Source organism: Dermacentor silvarum, chromosome 1 (genome assembly GCF_013339745.2).
Source record: "Dermacentor silvarum isolate Dsil-2018 chromosome 1, BIME_Dsil_1.4, whole genome shotgun sequence".
NCBI lineage: Eukaryota > Metazoa > Arthropoda > Arachnida > Ixodida > Ixodidae > Dermacentor > Dermacentor silvarum.
The window spans coordinates 353,911,692-353,930,752 of NC_051154.1; the positions used below are offsets into that span (position 1 = coordinate 353,911,692).

General features: G+C 47.1%; 1 protein-coding gene across 3 annotated transcripts in view; it reads right to left on the reverse strand.

The window, feature by feature from the left end:
- Window positions 1-19,061, reverse strand: part of LOC119437427 (nose resistant to fluoxetine protein 6) — an 83,664-nt gene that overhangs the window by 19,867 nt on the left and 44,736 nt on the right. For 2 of the 3 annotated variants that reach the window (XR_007465042.1, XM_049660525.1), the window contains exons 3-10: window positions 14,274-14,473; window positions 10,116-10,224; window positions 9,122-9,218; window positions 5,225-5,442; window positions 4,048-4,224; window positions 3,774-3,867; window positions 2,125-2,217; window positions 460-628 (exon numbers count right to left, since the gene is read on the reverse strand). Coding sequence is in view for 2 of the 3 variants with exons in the window: in XM_049660525.1 (XP_049516482.1) it covers window positions 460-628; window positions 2,125-2,217; window positions 3,774-3,867; window positions 4,048-4,224; window positions 5,225-5,442; window positions 9,122-9,218; window positions 10,116-10,224; window positions 14,274-14,473 (1,157 nt within the window). In the remaining variant the exon portion in view is untranslated. The remainder of the gene's footprint in view (window positions 1-459; window positions 629-2,124; window positions 2,218-3,773; window positions 3,868-4,047; window positions 4,225-5,224; window positions 5,443-9,121; window positions 9,219-10,115; window positions 10,225-14,273; window positions 14,474-19,061) is intronic. The other variant, XM_037704457.2, reaches the window with a different exon arrangement.

Sequence of the window (19,061 nt, forward strand, 5' to 3'; positions counted from 1 at the left end):
ATAGTGTTCATTCCGAGTCCATAGTCCGAGTCCATAGTCCACGAGTGTTCATTCCCTACAAATAGCTCAAACTGTGGAAACGATACGTCGTGACTTGGTAAACGCCAATCGGTTGGTATTCGGTTACCTATCAATGCACCCACACAAGGCTGTACGCTCAATATTTTTTGAAGGAAATACTGGTGGCGAGCTTCCTTTATTTTTCATTCCATTATTGCGACACCGTAATGAATGCAACTGCTTAGCAAGTACTTTTAAAGATTCACTCTGAATGCAGTTGCAGGAACAATTTATACTGAAAAGACAAATTTTACCAGCCATTGGTATTATATATGAAATACAGCGCAGTCTTTACCAGTTTGCGCAGCTCGCTATGCCAGCAGCCACAATGCCCCATACGCTTCCAAAGCAATTATAGAAGACAATGTTGGATCTGGCGCTTGTTTTTGTGCCGCGTACCATTTCCGTCCGGTGAATGAAGTTTTGCAGGTACATGGCGTTGACCCACCAGTTGGCCTTGCAGGTCAGGTCGTAGGTGGCGATGGACTCCTTCCAGCGCGGTCCATCGCCGCAGTAAGGTAGCAGCACGGCGCAGAAAGCGATCACCGCCATCATCAGCGGCGTCATCCTGTAAAGACGCGTTCGCGCTTCTGTACACTCTCAGTCAAATCCCGGATAACATCCTGCAGATAACCACTACTCCTTCATTTTAGCAGAAAAGGCCCACAAAGGCGTCGTCAACCGTGCCCGATCTTTAAGTGACCCGCTGGGCCGCACACAAAAGGCTCATGCCTGAAAAACCGCTTTTATGCAGAACTGTCAGATATGGCGCCTAAAATTCTCGCCACAGCATGTCACCGTGCTCCCGCGACTGGCCGCTCGAGGCATTTTGCGTGTATTCGCGGGCTTCTTTCACGCTCGGAAAAAACACTTTTATGCAGCACGTATACGGTGTCGGTGTCGGCGGTGTTGTCCGTGAGAGAAATATCAACCACGCATCCCGAACCACGCAGGCGTTCCGCGTGGTGCATAGGCGTTAGCGAACGAATTGAATTTCTCAAAGTAAACTGCGTCAGAAAATTCGCAAAGTACGACTTACAACCTACAGACATTACAGCGTCGGATTGTAATTTGAATATACGAGAAAACATAATTCTGTTGCGCGGTAACTCTAACACAAACCCCTTTTCCAGCTGCCCGTTTGAGGTCCGTCTTAGTGGGAGCGGCGCGCACCGCTCGGCTCCTTGCAACACCATCCAGATGGCGGTCGCTTCCGCGCATCCGCAGCAGCGGCAAATCCCGCCCAGTGAGGGAAAGAAAGAAAAAGAACCAGAAAGCTCGCCTCCGACAATAGCGTTCGCCGCCAGCGTTTGCACATTACGGTTATATACATAAGCTGCAGTTGCCGGAAAGCTTGAGAAGCGGTCATGGATCTTTGAATGCTATCGCGTTCCACTCTTAAAGGCGAAGCTTAAGCGTCCTCCAAGTTCTTGAGCAACAGAAAGCTGTATCGGGAGTTTTTCGTGTTGCTCTACAATTTTATCTATGAAACTTTTCATCTAATTATAATGTTTGAGAAGTTGATTAATTAATGAAGACTAATTATACAATTACGGGGTATGCAATAAATAATCTCAGTATCTCGAAGCGACGGCAAACAACATTAACTTGGTTCTGTTCAGCTACGTGGCATTTGCATATTTTTAATGCTTGGCTAAAGTTACGTGGGACACCCTGTATAGTTGTGCATGTGTTTTGAGAACGTGGGGCGGTGAAAATCTGACTTGAATCCGATTAGAATGTAAAGGAATGACGCGGGTGTTGTGACATTCAGATGCGCTTAAAATATTTGGATGAAACTGAGGTCAGCAATGACCTTGCGAAAGGTGACAATAAGGGGACAAAAGCTGAATAGAGAGCTGCGCATTGTTTAGGTGGGTGACAAGAGATGACCACAGATATGACTTAAGCTGTGTGATTGCCCTAGCCTGTGTCATGCATTTCGCGTGATTTTTTGCTCCCATTATTCATCGATTATCTCATGTTATTTGATTTGTACACATATACACACAAGCATGTTTGTCTATACCATAAAAGTTATGAGGTTGTCACGGTTCAACTTACCTCCAGTACCTGTGGAGGTAGAAGACCAACCAGCGTTTAGTTCCGCCATTTGATGCCAACTGCTTTAATGTCACGTAGACAACTAGAAGGCCGCTGTAAATTGCAAAGTGAGAACAAAACACTGTGTTAAAATAATACCAGTTAAGCCTAAATGGCTTGATCATACAAGATTTTCAATTGAAATATTGATACGCCCAAATAAATAATCGAAAGAAACAGCTCAACCCGCAGAAGGCAGGCATCATTAGGCTATGCATGTGTGGCAAAACAACAACAACAACAAGAAAGGACGTGCCTCTAGAGCACTGCCACAAGCCTACAGCTTATGCCAGGGATCGCTATGATAACAGCATGATTACCGCTTCAACGGCCAGTCACGTACTGCATTCACATAAGACAAGCTTTTTGAATACGGGCCGTGAATAAGGACCCCGCGAAACCCGCTTCAAAGTATTCATTTCACGGGTGTATCACTAAGTAAGCTATGATTTCTTTTTAACGTTGGAGAATTAAGCACATATTTATTTAAACCTCCTCAAGCAACAAACAAATGCGCGCACTCTCCTTGCCTAAACCAGTTGTATATGGCAATAGAGAGCTTTAGCCTGCCTATTCCTGCTTATGGAATACCGGGACACTGGATGGCAGCAGCACTGGTAGCCACAACGAGTTAGGAACGGTTACGTACTACATGTGCATTGTCACCCACAGGGAGAAAGAAAAAGAAAAAAAGATTAATTTTATTGCTTCAGTGATTGTTGCTCAAGGAACCTATGGATCAGCAGCTAAGTGGGACATTTGTAATTACAATTTTATGCACATTTAACTAGTTCCTACCATCCTCCAACTCGGTATGCAGCGATGCGGAGCCTTCTCGAGGTTGCAGTCATATATATACTGCCGCAGCCGAACGTTCCAGCTGCTCCCAGAGCAATCGGAGTAGTCACGTGATCGTGTTTCCGTCGGATCTCGGTTGCTCTCACAGCTCGAATGTGACGGCGCCTTCAAGCGCTCTGGTGAATGAACCAGGCGAATGTGTTCCGAGCGCTCTATTTAGACCAGCCGAATGTAAACCGCACCATTAGAACTCTGCAGAGCGCTCGAAAGCGACCAGTCGAATGTACCTTTAGTTTTGTGCGCTCTAGTTGAACTCAGCGTCACAAGATGCTGCTTCTTACGATAGGCGCGAAATGCAAAAAAAAAAATGCCCGTGTAGTTAGATTTAGATACGTGGTAAAGAACCACAGGTGGTCATAGTTCATCTGGAGCCCTCCACTACATGGTGTTTCTCATAGCTCCAGTGACTGTGTTACTTTGAGACATTAAACCACAAAAGGACACTGTACAGTAGACAGAAAGTTGTTGCTGTCAAATTTGTGTAATTCACACGTTAGGGGATAATTGGGTTTTGATTCCATGATTTGCTGCGCTAAGTGGTCGTGAAAAGATCAAATCTATAGCTAGAGATTTTGAGAGCATTCGATTTCGCCACGAAATATTCGGACCCTTCTCTACGATGTGCGGCGTTTTCACGCAATTTTGTTCATGACGAGCTCAATTAAGCCACTTTATTCTGTCTACTTCATGTGGTGCATGCTCCTTGAAACATTTATTACCAGAAAATGTTTTCGCGCTAGCCACTGGCTTACCTTATGAAGAAAAACGTATCCACAGTCACGGTACCATTGGCGAGGCCTTGAGTTATGATGTCCTTGTGAATGACTAGCAGGTCGTCCATATTCCCTGAAAAGAAAGAGCCACGAGCCCTATGTCCAGTGTGGCTACACCGCTTCGGCCGCGCAATACACATTTGCCGAGCCCGCACTGAATTTGGTCAACGTTAAGCTCGCATATATCGTGACTAAACCAGAGAGAGCTTGAGAGTATGTGCGGAGGTGGAAGAAAAAGGTGGAGTGCGCTTACGATAGGTGACCCACTGCTTGGAAAAGGAGAACGAGTGGCCCAAGATGATCCAGGCCATGCTGAAGAAACGCAGTCCATGGATCACCTGGATGAACTCCTTCGTTCCGCTCGTGTTGAACATCTTGGCCCCATTCGCGAGCACGGAGAAAGCGAGAAGTGCGCGGTTGAAGGTGCTCCCTGTAAGCGAATGAGGCAAAACATACATCAGGAGGCAAGAAATCAAGCAGAGTTTTTCTTCGTTTATTCGATCAATCTGTTCATATATCTTTCAATGATTCACGGAATGATTAAATGTACGCTGAAAAACGCCAGGAAGTGCTACCTTTGCTTATTTGTTGTTGTTGTCCAAAAGAAGGAAAAAGTGAGGATAGAACGCGGAGTTCGTAACCGTCTCACCTGTCGGTGAACACCTAAACTGTCCCGTGTCCAAGGAAAGATGACAGAGGAGGAAAGAAAAGACAGACAGACAGACAGACGACAGTAAAGGATATATACAAATGTTAAATAGGACTAATAAAGAAACTAGCATATAAGGGCTATAGACATATTATATACTAAAATATAAATAAAAATATACAAAACGAGTGCCAATAACGCATGTTGTACAGTCAAGCTGTCTTGTGATGTGCTCCGCCAGGCCAGTCTACTCCAGGAGTGTCATCAGGGCAGCGTGAGCTTTCTCGCACTGCCCTGGCGACATTCCTGGAGGAGAAAGTGGTTCATATAAATCAGCATTTTTCTTGAGCAGCCGACTACACAAAGTGTATATCGACAACGCTGCGGCGTTCAAAGCTATAGCGCGTTAGCACCCCGAGCAGCAAATTTCCGCAGGGTATATCGTTCATGCGATCGATTTCGTCAGTCTTTACTGTTCAGTTAATTGAATGTAATTACCCGAATTAGCGCGCAGACTGCCCACAGCTACAGCGGCAAGTATCGGCATCAGCCGCTGCTTTACATTACATTATCCGTTCCAATAATAAAAAAAAGCCAAGAGCATTTTTATGTCAAAAAGAAGAAAACAAAAACTGCCAAAACATGTTTAAGTTATAACCTTGCTCCTAATTAATGTGAGTAATACTTCGTTACAAAGGCTGAAAACTACGACAGTTGTTGCTGCGCGCACACGCCGTTGCACTTTGCACGGGACGTGCGTCGTGTAACACGATCTACGTACAACTCCTAGCAGGCGCCAGAAGTGCCAAACTCCTCGGCGTAGAACATTTCCTACCGCCGTCCCCCATGGATCCTCCGCTGACAAGGCCTTCGTTGGAAGCCATGGTGGTGTCCACGCTTCGAGAGGACGAAGGCTTCTTGTGGGACGAGCGAAAGGACCGCGCCACATCATACGCCGTGCCCACGAACACCATGGCAACGAACAACAGGAGGACGCACCTGCAACACAGGTGGACACGCACAACCGAATGGGTTTCTGCTGAGAAGATCACGTGTACATGTGATAGCCAAGCCAGCATCGGCGATATTTCACTTCATCCATATATAACAGAATCTTGTAGCATCTTCGAGTGCTTGTTCAATCCTGTAATAATGTTCAAATACAATTCCACATAAAAAATTGAAACAAAGTATTTACATTCATTTCTGGCCATTCAGAGTAAATTTGTAAAGAAACAATAAAATAATACATGAATCAAAACTTTATATGTATAGGAACTAATTAGTAAGCGGCTTGTTGAACTATCCACAGCTGAAGCGTCACTCCAGCGTACGTTTACCGCCACTTAAGTTTAGCGTCCCACGTATCATAGATTTGGCATTACTGGGTTAGCATCGCTAGGGCAACGCATTAATCGCTGTAGAGACAGCAACCAAGATTTACTCCGATCGTAAGTGCGCGCCTGTGGCGACAATGAAGCAAGATTGCCGTGCACTATTAGAGGTTCATATTTATCATAGTACAGCTTTTATACTGCCTTACATGACCTTTGAGGCACCGCCGGTCAGTCAGAGATCAGCTATCACGAAACCACTCGACACCTCGGTTCGCGCAATAAATCAAAGCAAGAACAATTCTGCACCACTTGTCGAAAGGAGAAGTCAACTCTAGAGCTCTGTTTCATGGCTTTGCTGCAGCACCTGTCTAGGTGGAAAAGTGGAAGTATGAGGTGATCGACTAAAGTAATAGCAGCAGCAGCATTTGTAGTAGTAGTAGTAGTAGTAGTATGAGGAGGAGGAGGAAGTGAACTCACTGGACGTTTAAAAAGAAGGAGACGGCGCAGGTGCATTGCTGTGAGAAACGAGATAGTCGTGACAATAGCCAATTAATACGAGAGGGGCAGTCGCCAACATCGAGCACGCTATTCTGCATTTTTAAATAATAATAATAATAATAATAATAATAATAATAATAATAATTGAGTAATGTACAGAAACATTTTAGGGCCTGCCAAAGCCAGTCGTGCGCCCATTGACGCCGGAACGTAGGAGAGTCATGCAGTTGGAAGCCGCAGAAAGCTGGTTGCTCACGAGTCCAGAAATGAATGTCTACGCGACAGAGAAACATTCCCTGCTTGTACCTGCCTGCAAATACGTCAACTATAGATGCGAAGCCAAAAAATTATCGAACTGCACAGATGAATTCTTAAGAGCCCTTCACTGGGCATGCACTTCTAACACGTTCGTAAGTAGTACATTCGTGTCTGACTTGGCAGTTTATGCTATGAGGCACGATACCGAATTAAAATGTATACGGGGTGTTTCAGCGACGAATGATCGCCTAGTATCCAAAAACAGGCAAATGATATTGGATATAAAATGACAATTTCAGTTGGTCAAGAACAGTGATGAACAGCGAAATTTGTTCGCTTACCCGCCGTGATGACGTAGTGGCTCTGGCATTGCGCCGCGAGGCCCGAGGGCGTGGGTTCGAATCCCGGTCGTTACGGCCGCCTTTAGATATGGGCGAAATGCAAAAATGCTCGTGTACCGTGCATTGGGTGAGTGCATAAAGAACCCCAGGTGGTCAAAATTAATCCGGAGTCCCACACCTACAGCGCGCCTCATAATCGTATCTTGGTTTTGGCACGTAAAACCTCAGAATTTTTAATTTCTTCGATACTCATGGGCAATTCCACTAAAGTGAGCAAAGCGACGAAACAGCATGTTAATTAAAAAACTAATTTCTGCCAAAACCATGATCGGAATGTGAGGCACGCGGCAGTGGGTTAATTTTGATTACCTGGGGTTCTTTATACGGGCACCTAAATATAGGTATAAAGAGCGCTTTTGCATTCCGCACCCACTCAATGCGGCCGCGATCGAACCGGCAACATCGTGCTCGGTACCTTAACTCCATGGCCACTGGGCATTCGTGGTGGTTCTTTGAGTCGGAACCACGTCGAAACAAAAAAATCCGGAACATCATGTCGACATTTTAAACACGTTTAAGAACAGGGGCGCGCGCTGAATATGAAAGGAAACATTTAAGTTCGAGATGTGCGATTATTCGATCATGGGCGCCTTGCTCAGTACTTCGCTGCATGGGTTCACAGTGAGTGTCAGAAGCCCCAAAATAACAGGTATACAAAATGGGAGTTATCTTTCATTGGTTTGTGCCTACTTTTGTAAGTTTTACAGCGTAAGCTGATATGGGCTCGCGTTGTTCCGCCGCCGCCGCCGCCACCGCGTAACCGCTATCGCCCGAAATGCGAAAAAAAAGTACCCGGTCTCCACCGGCATCGAACCCAGGCCCGCGGCCTGGGAGTCGGATACTTTACCACTGAGCCCCGCAAGCGCCTGCTATCAGCGTCAGAAAAATGCCCTATAAACGCGCCCTAGGCAGGCGCGCAGGCGCAGACGACCTGAGCATACGCCAGTATGGTGGCGCCATCTAGTTAAGGCGCCTGCAAAAGCCGCGTGCACAGGCGCAGACGACGAGATGCGATTCAGACGAGGCGCGGAAACCGCAGCTCGCCGTCGACGCCTGGCGGAAAGTTGAGATCGCTCTCGTCAAAACGAGGCGAAGAGACTTTGGCGCGAAGACCCTGTTGTGCGTGGTGCCGAAATTGCTACTCTCAAGCCGCTCCACCAGCTTACGCTGTGACTGTGCTGCGTGTGCCGCGCAGGCCTGTGACTTTTTTTTTTTTTCGTGCATTCTTGCCGTTAATGCATACGTAAGTTCGTTCGTTCGTTCGTTCGTTCAAATGCGCATTTCGTACAAGGTGCGAAGCCACAAAGCAAACCGCAGGAGCTTAGAAACATGTAACGGTTACCAAGTACTGAGAGAGAGAAAAGGGAAGGAAAGACAGGGAGGTTAGTCAGTGTAAGTACCAGCTGGCTACCCTGTGCTGGGGATGGGTAAAAGGAATAAAATGTGATCGAAGAGACAAATTAAAAATATTAACGTGAGAAAAGTTCGCACAATAACGCGACCCTCCGCGCTACAACTTTCAATGTCGGTCGCACAATTCACAAGCCCTTAGGCACTTGAGCAAAGCACTTAAGGCCTTGAGTGCCGAAACACGTCTGGACCAGTGTCCTAGAACCTCTTCCTCTGTCAAGGGGCGATCGTCCAGTTTTTCGAGCGCGGTCGCGAGCACTTTTCTTGCCACATTGAAACTGGGATAGTCACAGAGGAGATGCTTGATCGTCTCCTCGCAGCCACAGTGGTCGCAAGCAGGGCTGTCGGCCTTTCCAATGCGAATAGAATAGACGTTCGTGAATGACCCACCGAGCCACAGGCGGCACAGAAGCGTTGCTTCCGCTCGTGGTAACCCTGGTGGAAGACTGAGTTGCAGACGCGGATCTAATCTGTGGAGACATGCGTTGGTGAATTCACTCGTGTTCCACAGGGTCTGCGTAAGCTCGCGTGCGAGGGAGCGAAGCCTTGTGGCTGCATTAATTCTCGACAGTGGTATTGATATAACATGGGCACCGTCGTGGGCCTATCGGGCAGCGTCATCCGCAGTGTGATTTTCAAGTACTGAAGCATTTCAAGCCGCGCATGCGGATGATATCGGGCAACCACGTAGCTAAACGTCATTGCATGAACAAAAAAAAAACTTCATCATAATGACAATTACTGAGATATGCGGCTGCAGACAAGTGTCCTTACGTGACTGAAAGCGCTGGAACGTTGGAAATGTAGGGCTCCTGGCTGGGCGAGCAGGCCGTAGAGGTCGCGTTTACGCCTCGGTCGAATGCCTGAACGACTGAAAAGAAAATGAAGTATAAGTATAAGTTTATTTTCCAGGTTGGACAGTTGCAGCCCACTTTCTCTTTTCCAGTTTTACAATTCATTAATACAAAACGCTACACAGCGGGGACATCGTTTCTCTATTCATCCGCATTTCTGCTGAGCTAAAGAGCGTGTGCCGGCTACACTTACGGAATAACCCTGCAGATCACCTACCCAACAGAGAATGTATTCACAAAGTATGTATTCTGCATTTTTATTACGAAACAACCTATACTCGCGCCAGGGTAGTGTTCAGTAAAGGCGTCCAATGACCTTTTTCTGACCATGTGGAAGCCTCGTGACTAAGCCGGCGGCTACGGAAGCTTCACAAATTATATAATTGGCCAGCCTCTCAACATTATATTATATATCAAAATAGACAAATTAATTACTTGAAGCGAAGCTTTCGTCTGCCTTTCGAAAAGTGAGTGATGGAGTGGTGATAAGTGTTAACCGTTACATTAAGACATTTCTTCACAGGTTTTGCGAACGTATATTCGTGAAACTGGTGTTAAGCAAGTGATTCCTGCTAATTGCCTAATACTTCATCACTCGTCGGCTTCAGTTTCAAATTTGAGAGACGCGCTCTAAGTTGGCAAATTACAAAGTTAATTAGTAAATTTTGTAAATTAGCAAATATCAATTCGCAGTTTATCGTGCAACTAGTGTCTGCTCATTCAAATAATCCAGCTGGTGTGACATAATTTTAATTTCCCTGACAGGATATCTTTATTAAGTCAGTTTCCATATGAACTCGGAACCCTTTGATGTGGACTCTTAAATAACGCAGCTGTAGCAGATTCGGTCGTAAGGCTCCCCATATATTACGTATTGCTATCGTGATACTCATCATCCAGGATGTGACACTTACACTCGGCGGCCAGCTCCGTGATCTCCTTCTCTCCGCAGGTGGATGGTACGCAGAGTCCGAACCGCATGCTGTTGCCGTGGAGCTCATTCCACAAGTACTCTGGAAAACCCTGCGCGCGAAAGAAAATATCGCGCTTTTATAACGATAGCGACGAAAAGGAATAAGCATGAAAAGAAGCGAATGCGCTGCAGCAACATAACCTCTGCTGCCTGCGCGGAGTCTTCGATTCTTGCTTTTCGATTCGGGCACATTTGGGGTGTCCGTCATTTTGGGTGTCATTAGGTTTCCTAGCAACATTGACAATAGCAATGCATCGCGGGTCTTTTTTGTATTTTTCCTTGTTTTGTTTTGTTTTTTACGCGGCATGTGTATGACCTCAGCGCGGCGTGATTGCGGCCGCCAGAAGCTGTCAGTGAGCCTAGTTTTTTACAGGGATTATGTCAAGAAAGGTGGGCTGGTGAAGTCAGGAAATTTGCAGGCACAAGTTGGAATCAGCTAGCGCCAGACAGGGGCAATTGGAGATTACAGGGAGAGGCCTTCGTCCTGCAGTGGGCATAAATACAGGATGATGATGATGATGTCAAGAAAGGCCGGAATAAATGAAAGCTCGAAATATGAGGCTTTTACAGCATATGTCAGCACAAGATCGGCACCTAGTCACCACAGCTGTTGATGAAGGGCACAATATAATATATCAGTGCTTGCCTAGTCACTGTGGCATACATGGCAATGATCGAGCGGACGCAGCGGCCCGATCTGCCCATGACGGTGTCAACTGCGTTGCCATTCCTCTTTCGAGAGCCGACGCAGCGAAAAAACTTTCCGCGCTTGCGCGTGAGCTAACATTGATGCAATGGAACTCCTCCGATTTCACAAGTGCACGCCTTCATGCCCTGGACCCTAATTTACAGCTTCGTATTCCATTCGACCTTCCACGAAGGGACTACACACTTCTAATCCGTCTATGGCTTGGATCGAGTAGCATTTTCAAATGCGTACTCCTTTCGTATCGGAATGGCCAATAGCCCACTTTGTGAATCCTGCGGGTGCAACGAAACAATCGCACACCTTCTTTGTGAGTGCCCTTGTTTCAACCCGCAGAGAGCAGCTCTCTCAGCGACAATATATCAACTGGACAAACGCCCAATAACAGAAAGGAACATCCTTGGAAACTGGCCTACACAAACAACGGCGCGAGCCGCCCTGAAGGCACTGCTGCGTTGCTTGAAAGACACCGGACTCAGTGACAAATTGTGACTCTGCATTGTGTTACTTAGGACGGAACGTTCAGACTATGACTTCATGACAGTGCCCACAGAAACAGTTCTGTTTTGTGTGCGTGTGTGATTTTCTTGTTTCCTTCCTTTTTGTTTATTCTTTATTTTCACTTATTTTCTCTCTCTCTCCTTTCGCATCCCTTTACCCCTCCCCCGGTACAGGGTAGCCAACCGGAGATAACCTCTGGTTAACCTCCCTGTCTTTCCTTTACCTTTCTCTCTCTCTCTCTCTCTCCGGCCAGAGCCCGCAATACTGGTTCACGGTGACCCGAGCAAAAGCGCTTGCTGATTTTTTGGGGGCACTTAAGGGCCGACTTTTTCGACTAAATTTCGGCTTACACGACGTCGCCAAAAGCAGTGAAAACCGAAATTTGTGAACCTGCGTGCGATATGTGCAGCTTTCCTCGCTTCCGCACGCGTGCGGAAGGCCGTGCGAATTGAGCGCAAGTCGGTCTTAACACTACATCGCTAACGTCGGGTGCCTCGCTTTATTGACGCCCTTCATCCCAATACGATCGTGTGGGACGGGCACCGAAATAGGGTTCTTGGCAGCAGTTGAAACGCTATCAGTGAAAGCGGGTAACTAATGAAGGTGCAAACGCCTAAACTACCGCCATTTTCACGCACAACTATGCCGGTCTTAATAAGCATATTAACGAATCAATTACCAAATATAGAAATCGCCACGTGAAACAGACGCTTCAAGGCGTGTTGGCTCTGCCTTCTCATACCGCAAGGCTATCGTTTTCGAGAATAATGAAAGTATGAAGAGAGAGTGAATTCTTGAAATATGGTCACGCGTTGCTAGATACATTTGCCTTCACAATTTACGCAAATGCCACGCATAATAAAGAATTTGTCGTTATGCCGAAAATTTTTTATAGTGCTTCTTAGAGATCCTGCTTCTCATGCCTCATAAGCCAACATTATCTGCGTGCAAACATTCTAACGTCATAAAACATGCAGAAATAGTTTGAATTTACCTAGATGCTCCAGTTTTTATTTATTTATTTTTTTGCGCTACAGAGGTACTCACTCCGACCTCCTCACTGCTCACAACTACTGAATGGAATTTGCTTAGTGCAGCATTAAATTTATTACAGACACACGTCGTACAAATTCCGATCACAATTTCCTGCATAGGAGTAGCAGGATGTGTATGTCACATAAAGGGTTGTATAGAGGAAAACGTCAAGCACCACCCCTAAAGCAAGCTGCACCTAAAGCGCCCAGCTATTAGGAGAAGCCGGACCTCGTTGAAAGATGGAAGAAAAATGGAAAGATAGCGCTGCCCGCTTTCGCGGCCGCACACACCAGGTCTCCTTGAACGAAGACGGAAAGTCAAAGGCAGCAAACTTGAAAAAGGATAGGAAAATGGCGGTAGAAGAGGGCGAGGGAGAAAAGGAGAAGAAAGAGGATTGCGCGGAGATACTGCTATAAGTGGGGCGAAATAAAGAAGCCCGAAGCCAGTGTAGACGAAGAAAAAAATCGAAGAGGGGAGCAGGAAATGCCCCACCATTTCCATCTAACAGCAGCAACCAAGAAACGCTGAACGACTATTACTGCGGTTTCTTACGCCATCCTTAAGGAAACTTTCGTATGCGTAGGCTGGTCAATGAGCTTCTTGGGAAAAAATTGACACACGTAACTCTTTTATTTATTTCTATATTCCGATTGCTCACGCAATAGTAAGCGCCGATTGCGTACACCTGCTTATTATACATAGAACAGCGTTCGGGTGTGGCAATTCTGAGACGACTTCGGTGCAATGTGGGCCCCAGAAATACAATCATTTCGGCAGTTATTGATAAAGCGCAAAAGCCGCATTAAATGAAAATACGTTCGTGTTTCCTTCCAATTTTTCAGCTCTGTTTTCATGCTGGGTATGAGTATTCATGTCATTACATTTATTCGTCATCAACGCACACGCGTTCACTTCACGACGCCGACAACTGACTGTCGTGATCGTTGAACCACATATGACGGCTTCCCCTGTTCCAGCTACGAACTGCCTGTCAGGGCAGCAGTTCGTAGCTGGAACGCTTGTTCAGCGCTTGTTCTGTGCTATTTCTGTATCTGTGTGATCTTGTAACAGTCGCGCTGTTTGAGTATAGTTCCGAAGATGAACCAACCAGCCCTCACCAAGATGTTGCTAAGACAAGCTGTTTATAAAAAAAGAAGAAAAATCAAGTAGGCTCTTGTTAGATCGATACGTTTTTATTTGATTTTTAATTATGCAAATAGCGGCGTAATTCATCCTTATACGCAGATTACATAGTCCGGCAGCAACGCCATGCGGTTAAATGTGAAGTACCGTTCGCCAAGTAGAATAGATACGTTTCCATGAACTCGATAATGCCGGGCCGAATTGGCTTGCAGGGTTGAAAACCTGCCATCGGGTTCTTGGAAATGCACGCGCGTCGGGTCGGGCCGTGGGAGCGTTGAGGCGAGTTCAGTCAGCCCACCTTCACGGGGCGTGTTGACTCGCCCAACCCTCTTGGGTGACTCCCCCAAGATGCATGTCAAACGCTGTCAGGTCAGACTGGGTCAACTCGACTTTTGACTCGACCCGGTCGCGTTGATTTCATGCAAACGAAGCGTACCCGTGAGGGCGAATCTAAACGCTGAACCAACAAGGTCGCGCGCTGGGCCAGTTGCTGCACGACTGGAGGTCAAAACTAGCGAAACACACAGCGTGCACAAGCACAAACACGAATCCTTTCGTCTTTTTTTGTTGCGTTGGTTGTATTTTTAGCTGTTTTTTTTTCACCTCTCATCAGTTAGCCTTTGCGGCGCAAGGAGCGCCGACGGCTACTCCGCAGGGTCGAAGACGACCACTCAGTTACTTGGACATCGACACTGTCAGTACGAAGACGCGCACCTTGGGCGGCCACCGCTGGGCGTTTGCGAAGCTGACGGTGGCCAGGCAGTAGGTGCTGGTGAATGGCGGTACTTGTGACTCGTTGGCGGTGGCCGTGCGGCGTCCTGGCTGTAGCGCTGCGATGCACTCCGAGTAGTAGCCCAGGAAGGTCAGGCCTCCGGTCAGCACACCGCTCTCGGGTTTGGCCGTACTGTCGAACACTGCGCAGAACAAGTGCTCAGAGCTTCTACAGCCACTCTTTACTTTTTCTTTACTACACAAGTCTTTGGAAAGGCAGGACAATCTCATAAAACACCACCGTACTTGGGACGATGCAAACGAGCGCTTCGTTCTTGCCAAGGTGATATAGCCAGGTAAATGAAGTATACCAGAACGCGTTCAAACATGATGGACTTTGAAAGGGACACGCGTTGCTGACCATGTCCGACTCATTTTTATTTCCCTACAGATTTTTTTCTTGTTTTTTTTTCTTTGTTCGGGTATAACGAAACCTACATTTGGATGAGTTGGTGTAGCTTTGTCTTAAGTAACACAGCGCAAACAGACACACGAATTATAAAGAAAGAAACCTGTCCCGTTGGTTATTTCTTTCTAGTCCGTGTTTCTGTTTGCGCAGTCTTACTTAACTTTCTTTCTATAGGTAGTTTTACAAACTTACACATGGTGGCCACGTTGAAACCCTTAGAAAGCCCAAATGACGTCAAAAATGAAAATTAAACCGGCCGACATTAGCTGTATCGTAAACTGAGAGAAAGAATTTAGTTGGAGACCTTAGCTCGCAGCTATACGCCTTGCTTGCTGCTCCAGACGTTATGAATGAAAAATAAAACAACAAAAATTACGTAAATACAATTACAGAAAAAGCAACATGCCGCCATTACAGCCTTCCCATCTTCCAAGTGCCGTCATATCCAAGAATTAAAATTTTTGGCAGACAACAATGAGCGTAAAAGGAGGTTTTGAAGAATTCACGTTGCGAGAAGGTCTTCTAAATATGTCGAGGCCATGACACTGCGTACACTCAGGCCACAGGGCATGGTTTGTCTGGCCTTACGGTAAGCACCTAAGTGGTCTCGTGGCTGAAAATGGGGGGAAGTAGCGAACCGTTAAAAAATAGTCAAGGCACAGAAATACAAAAGACAAAACAAAGACACGCTTAACAATACACATAAAAGAGACCGCACAAAGAGACACACAGAGACAGTGCGAGAGAAAAAATAAACATAGAATAGTGTGGAAGTTAACCAGACGGTTGGCTACCCTGTGCGGGGGATGGGGGATGAGGGACTGAAATAAAGAAAAAGGATAGTGAGTTGACACCCACAATAGCAGATACAGGGTGTCTGTAAGCGTCTTCGATCACTTGGGGGTGAGCCGTGCTCCCTCAAGGGCTGCAGAAGATAACGCCAACCTTCCTCTCTCACAACGAACCACTTAGTTCGATCACACCTCTATGCGACCGTTTATACACTCGGTGCGTATCTGCGCGCCGCCACTTCTCTATCTCTCTCTCCTCTTCTTTCTTCCTCTTATCGTCTTTCTCTCTCTTCTTCTGTGCAGGGTACTAAATCAGACGTGCGTCTGGTTAACCTCTCAGCTTTTCCTTGCTTCTCCGTCATTACAGGGCCCCAAAGTTCGCGTTTACGCAAAGCGACGCTAAATTGAAAATCCCCGAATTATTATGGCGCGCACATTCGCGCAACGTCATCGGTTCTCACGTTTCGGACACGCGTTTCTCACGTTATAGAATGCGGCCCCATAGAGCGTCGTCACGAGGTGTGGTCACGGCACAGTTCTACGCATGCGCTGTCTTTATTTTTTCGTCCTTGTTGCTTTCTTTTTCTCGCGTTTCGCAAACTGCTCCACTGCGTGCAGCGCTCGGTAGAGCGCGCGTAAGTCAGGAATGCGTGGTTACAATGAAAGAAGCAACGCCAGCGCCTGTCAGCAGCACAGTCCGGCGGCCGAGGAACGGACCATCCATTTGTAGTGACCCCTCGAAGGTTTCGTTTTCTCCTCTTTTGCCTTTCACTGCGCGTTCTTTTTTTTTTCTTTCTTTTTTTACGTGCATTCCGGGTGGGCTATTCCCACAGGAGCTCCTGCTGACCCCCAGTAGTGGCAACACCAAACGCCGCCGACCTCCTGAATGGTTCTCAAACTCGGGTCACCCGGAGGTCTTCGACCGGTCTGGTTCGTACGCTGGCTCGCTTCCCGGTATTCCCGCATCGAAGCGTCCATGCAAGCCTCCCGCAGACGCTGTCATCCCCAGCGACCCATGCAGCGGGGGAGGAGGGCCAGGACGGATAAGAAAAAATGAAAAGGAACAAAGCGGCCGAGACCGACGAGCGGAGTGCGGAACGAAACTGTTCTCGATCGAAAAAAAAGAAGTGAAGCGAAGTGCCGAGACGAATGGAAAAAAAGGAAGCAGAAAAGAAACAAGAACAAGTCAATTTTCGCATGGGTTGTTTACGTTGTCTACGAGCCTGCGCGACACGTTTTCCCCAACCTTAACGCTTTTTTCTCTTGTTTTTTTTTTTTCTATGTGAAAAGGGCGCCACGTCGTCCGGGCGTATGGGCAACCAAGGAGAAGAGAAAAAAAAATAGAAGGGGGGATGGGGAGAGAAAGGGAACCGTCCTCCATCGGAGGAAGAATGAAGGAAGGTGAAAGAAACGGCAACGTTCTTTCTGAATGACGCTACCCCGCGGCCCAGGCCCCACACCACAAACCCACACTCTGCGTGCGTAAGCAGGGTATCCCGCACTATTCGGAGCAGCTTCCCCCCTGTGCGCCTCTTTGCTCCCCCGCCGACTGCGAGCGGAAGCCCTCTTTGTGGCGACGACGCTCGGCCGTTCGAGTGACCGAGAGAGTACTAAAAAGCAGGGAATTCTGTTGAAGTTGTTTGGTCGCCGGCCGGCCACTTGCGCGTCCTCGTGTCCCTCCCTCGCTTCGAAAACACGCACGCACAAACACGCAGGTATGCACACACAATAGTCGCATCTAGGCAAGTCAACACGTGAACCGTTCGAGCCCCCCCCCCCCCCCCCAGTAGGAATCCGGGACAAGTTTTCCCTAGGCAACCCCCACAATAGCAGCGACGAACGAACGGCCGGCCTCTGGGCGAGAAGTTAAGGCACGAATTTCGAACGGCCGAATTTAACGAGCTTCTGATCCGTAAGCGAAACGTCATTCTGAGGTTTAGTGGAACTGTGCGACGTAGCATCGCAAAAAGCAGCAGGTTTCTGCCGGCACGATAACAGAATTTAAAATTGTCCCAGCAATTTCCGAAAAGCGGGCGCGTTGATGCGTGTAGCAATTCTGCGAGAGACAAAAGCAATCAATGTGTGCCAAGAATGGCTCTTAGAAAATACAGCTGCTTTAATTGATATGGTAAGTTAAAGTCACCATAGCAATACCACTTACGCAACAAGGACAGACAAGAATTAAACTTCCCAGTAAACAAATAATCTATCAATAGAGGCAGACTACTTCAATCGGTTAATCGCCTGAAATGTCCTCAGAGAAACCAGGCGAGTGCGCGCCCTCCAGAACCCTTGCGCGCCGTTATCTAGAGACACTTCCCGTTATCTAAATCAAACGGTATATGAACCGTTGTTACCGCCTTTCATTAGCATCTTCAGAGAGCGACATGGAGTAGATATTGACCTATATACTCCTCAAATTAAGCATCGGATTGTTTAAACATCACATACCAGCATGCTAAGAACCAGGATAAAGTACCACGGATGCACTGGACACCAAGCTGTCAGCATAACTACCCTAGAACGGTAGGCAAGTCTACACGGCGTGGCCCGTAGAGTAGTTTTTTTTTTTTTTTGAAATAACATGAAGGAAACGAAAACAAAGGAAAAAAAACTGCCGACCCCACTATATAACTGTCTAGCTGCATCTGCTGGCACTTGAACCGTGGTCAGCACTGGCGTGGGGTTGAGGGGGAGGGTGAAAGGTGAGAGAGGATAGACTAGGAGGAAGGAAACTATTTACATAATGTACAATGAGGTCATATAATAAATAAATAAATAAATAAATAAATAAATTGCTGAAACTATGTTCGTGAAGCAACGCCGCCTTTCGACTGAAGGCGCAATGTTAAAATTAACTTTGTCCACCTTAGCACAGGCAGGGTGATGAGAAAAATTGCGTCTCACGCGAATCATGCCTTTCGGCAGCGGAAAAAAAGGTACCGGCGCTTGGCATAATATTAATCTCCCTCCATTCTGCTCAATGCACGCAACGTCTTCTCCGTAGACTTTCGTGAATACACCTCATCAGTTAATGCGTGGGGCCGCAAACCAGCCTCAATAGTGGTTAACGGCCCTGACTTTCCTTCACTCTCACACGTTGCGCTCTTCCAGTATTTCTTTACCTACCGCCCGTCGCGGGGTTAACCGATTCAGCATGCAACATAACCACTGCAGAAACCACAAACCAGACGGTCGTCGAACATGTGATTATGAATTGGTTAAGGCCGCATGCAAGGTAAATAGACAAAAAAACCTATGCGTAGAAATGTGAGCAAAGGCGCTCTCATGGGCCGGACCGTTCTGGGAAGTACAGGGGCCAGCGGCCGTGAAATCGTTCGCGCTCTCCACAATAACGTGATGAATGAGAAAAACGAGGATGCGGTGACCAAATGAGAAGAACGCAGTGGCGCAGCCATACGGCCTTGCCTTTGGAGCCAGCAGACTGCAGCTGACGCGCCTACTTTTGTTTTCGCGCGCGCGGTTACGTATGCACTTTCCGTGTGGAATGAATATTATAGCTGAGGGCTT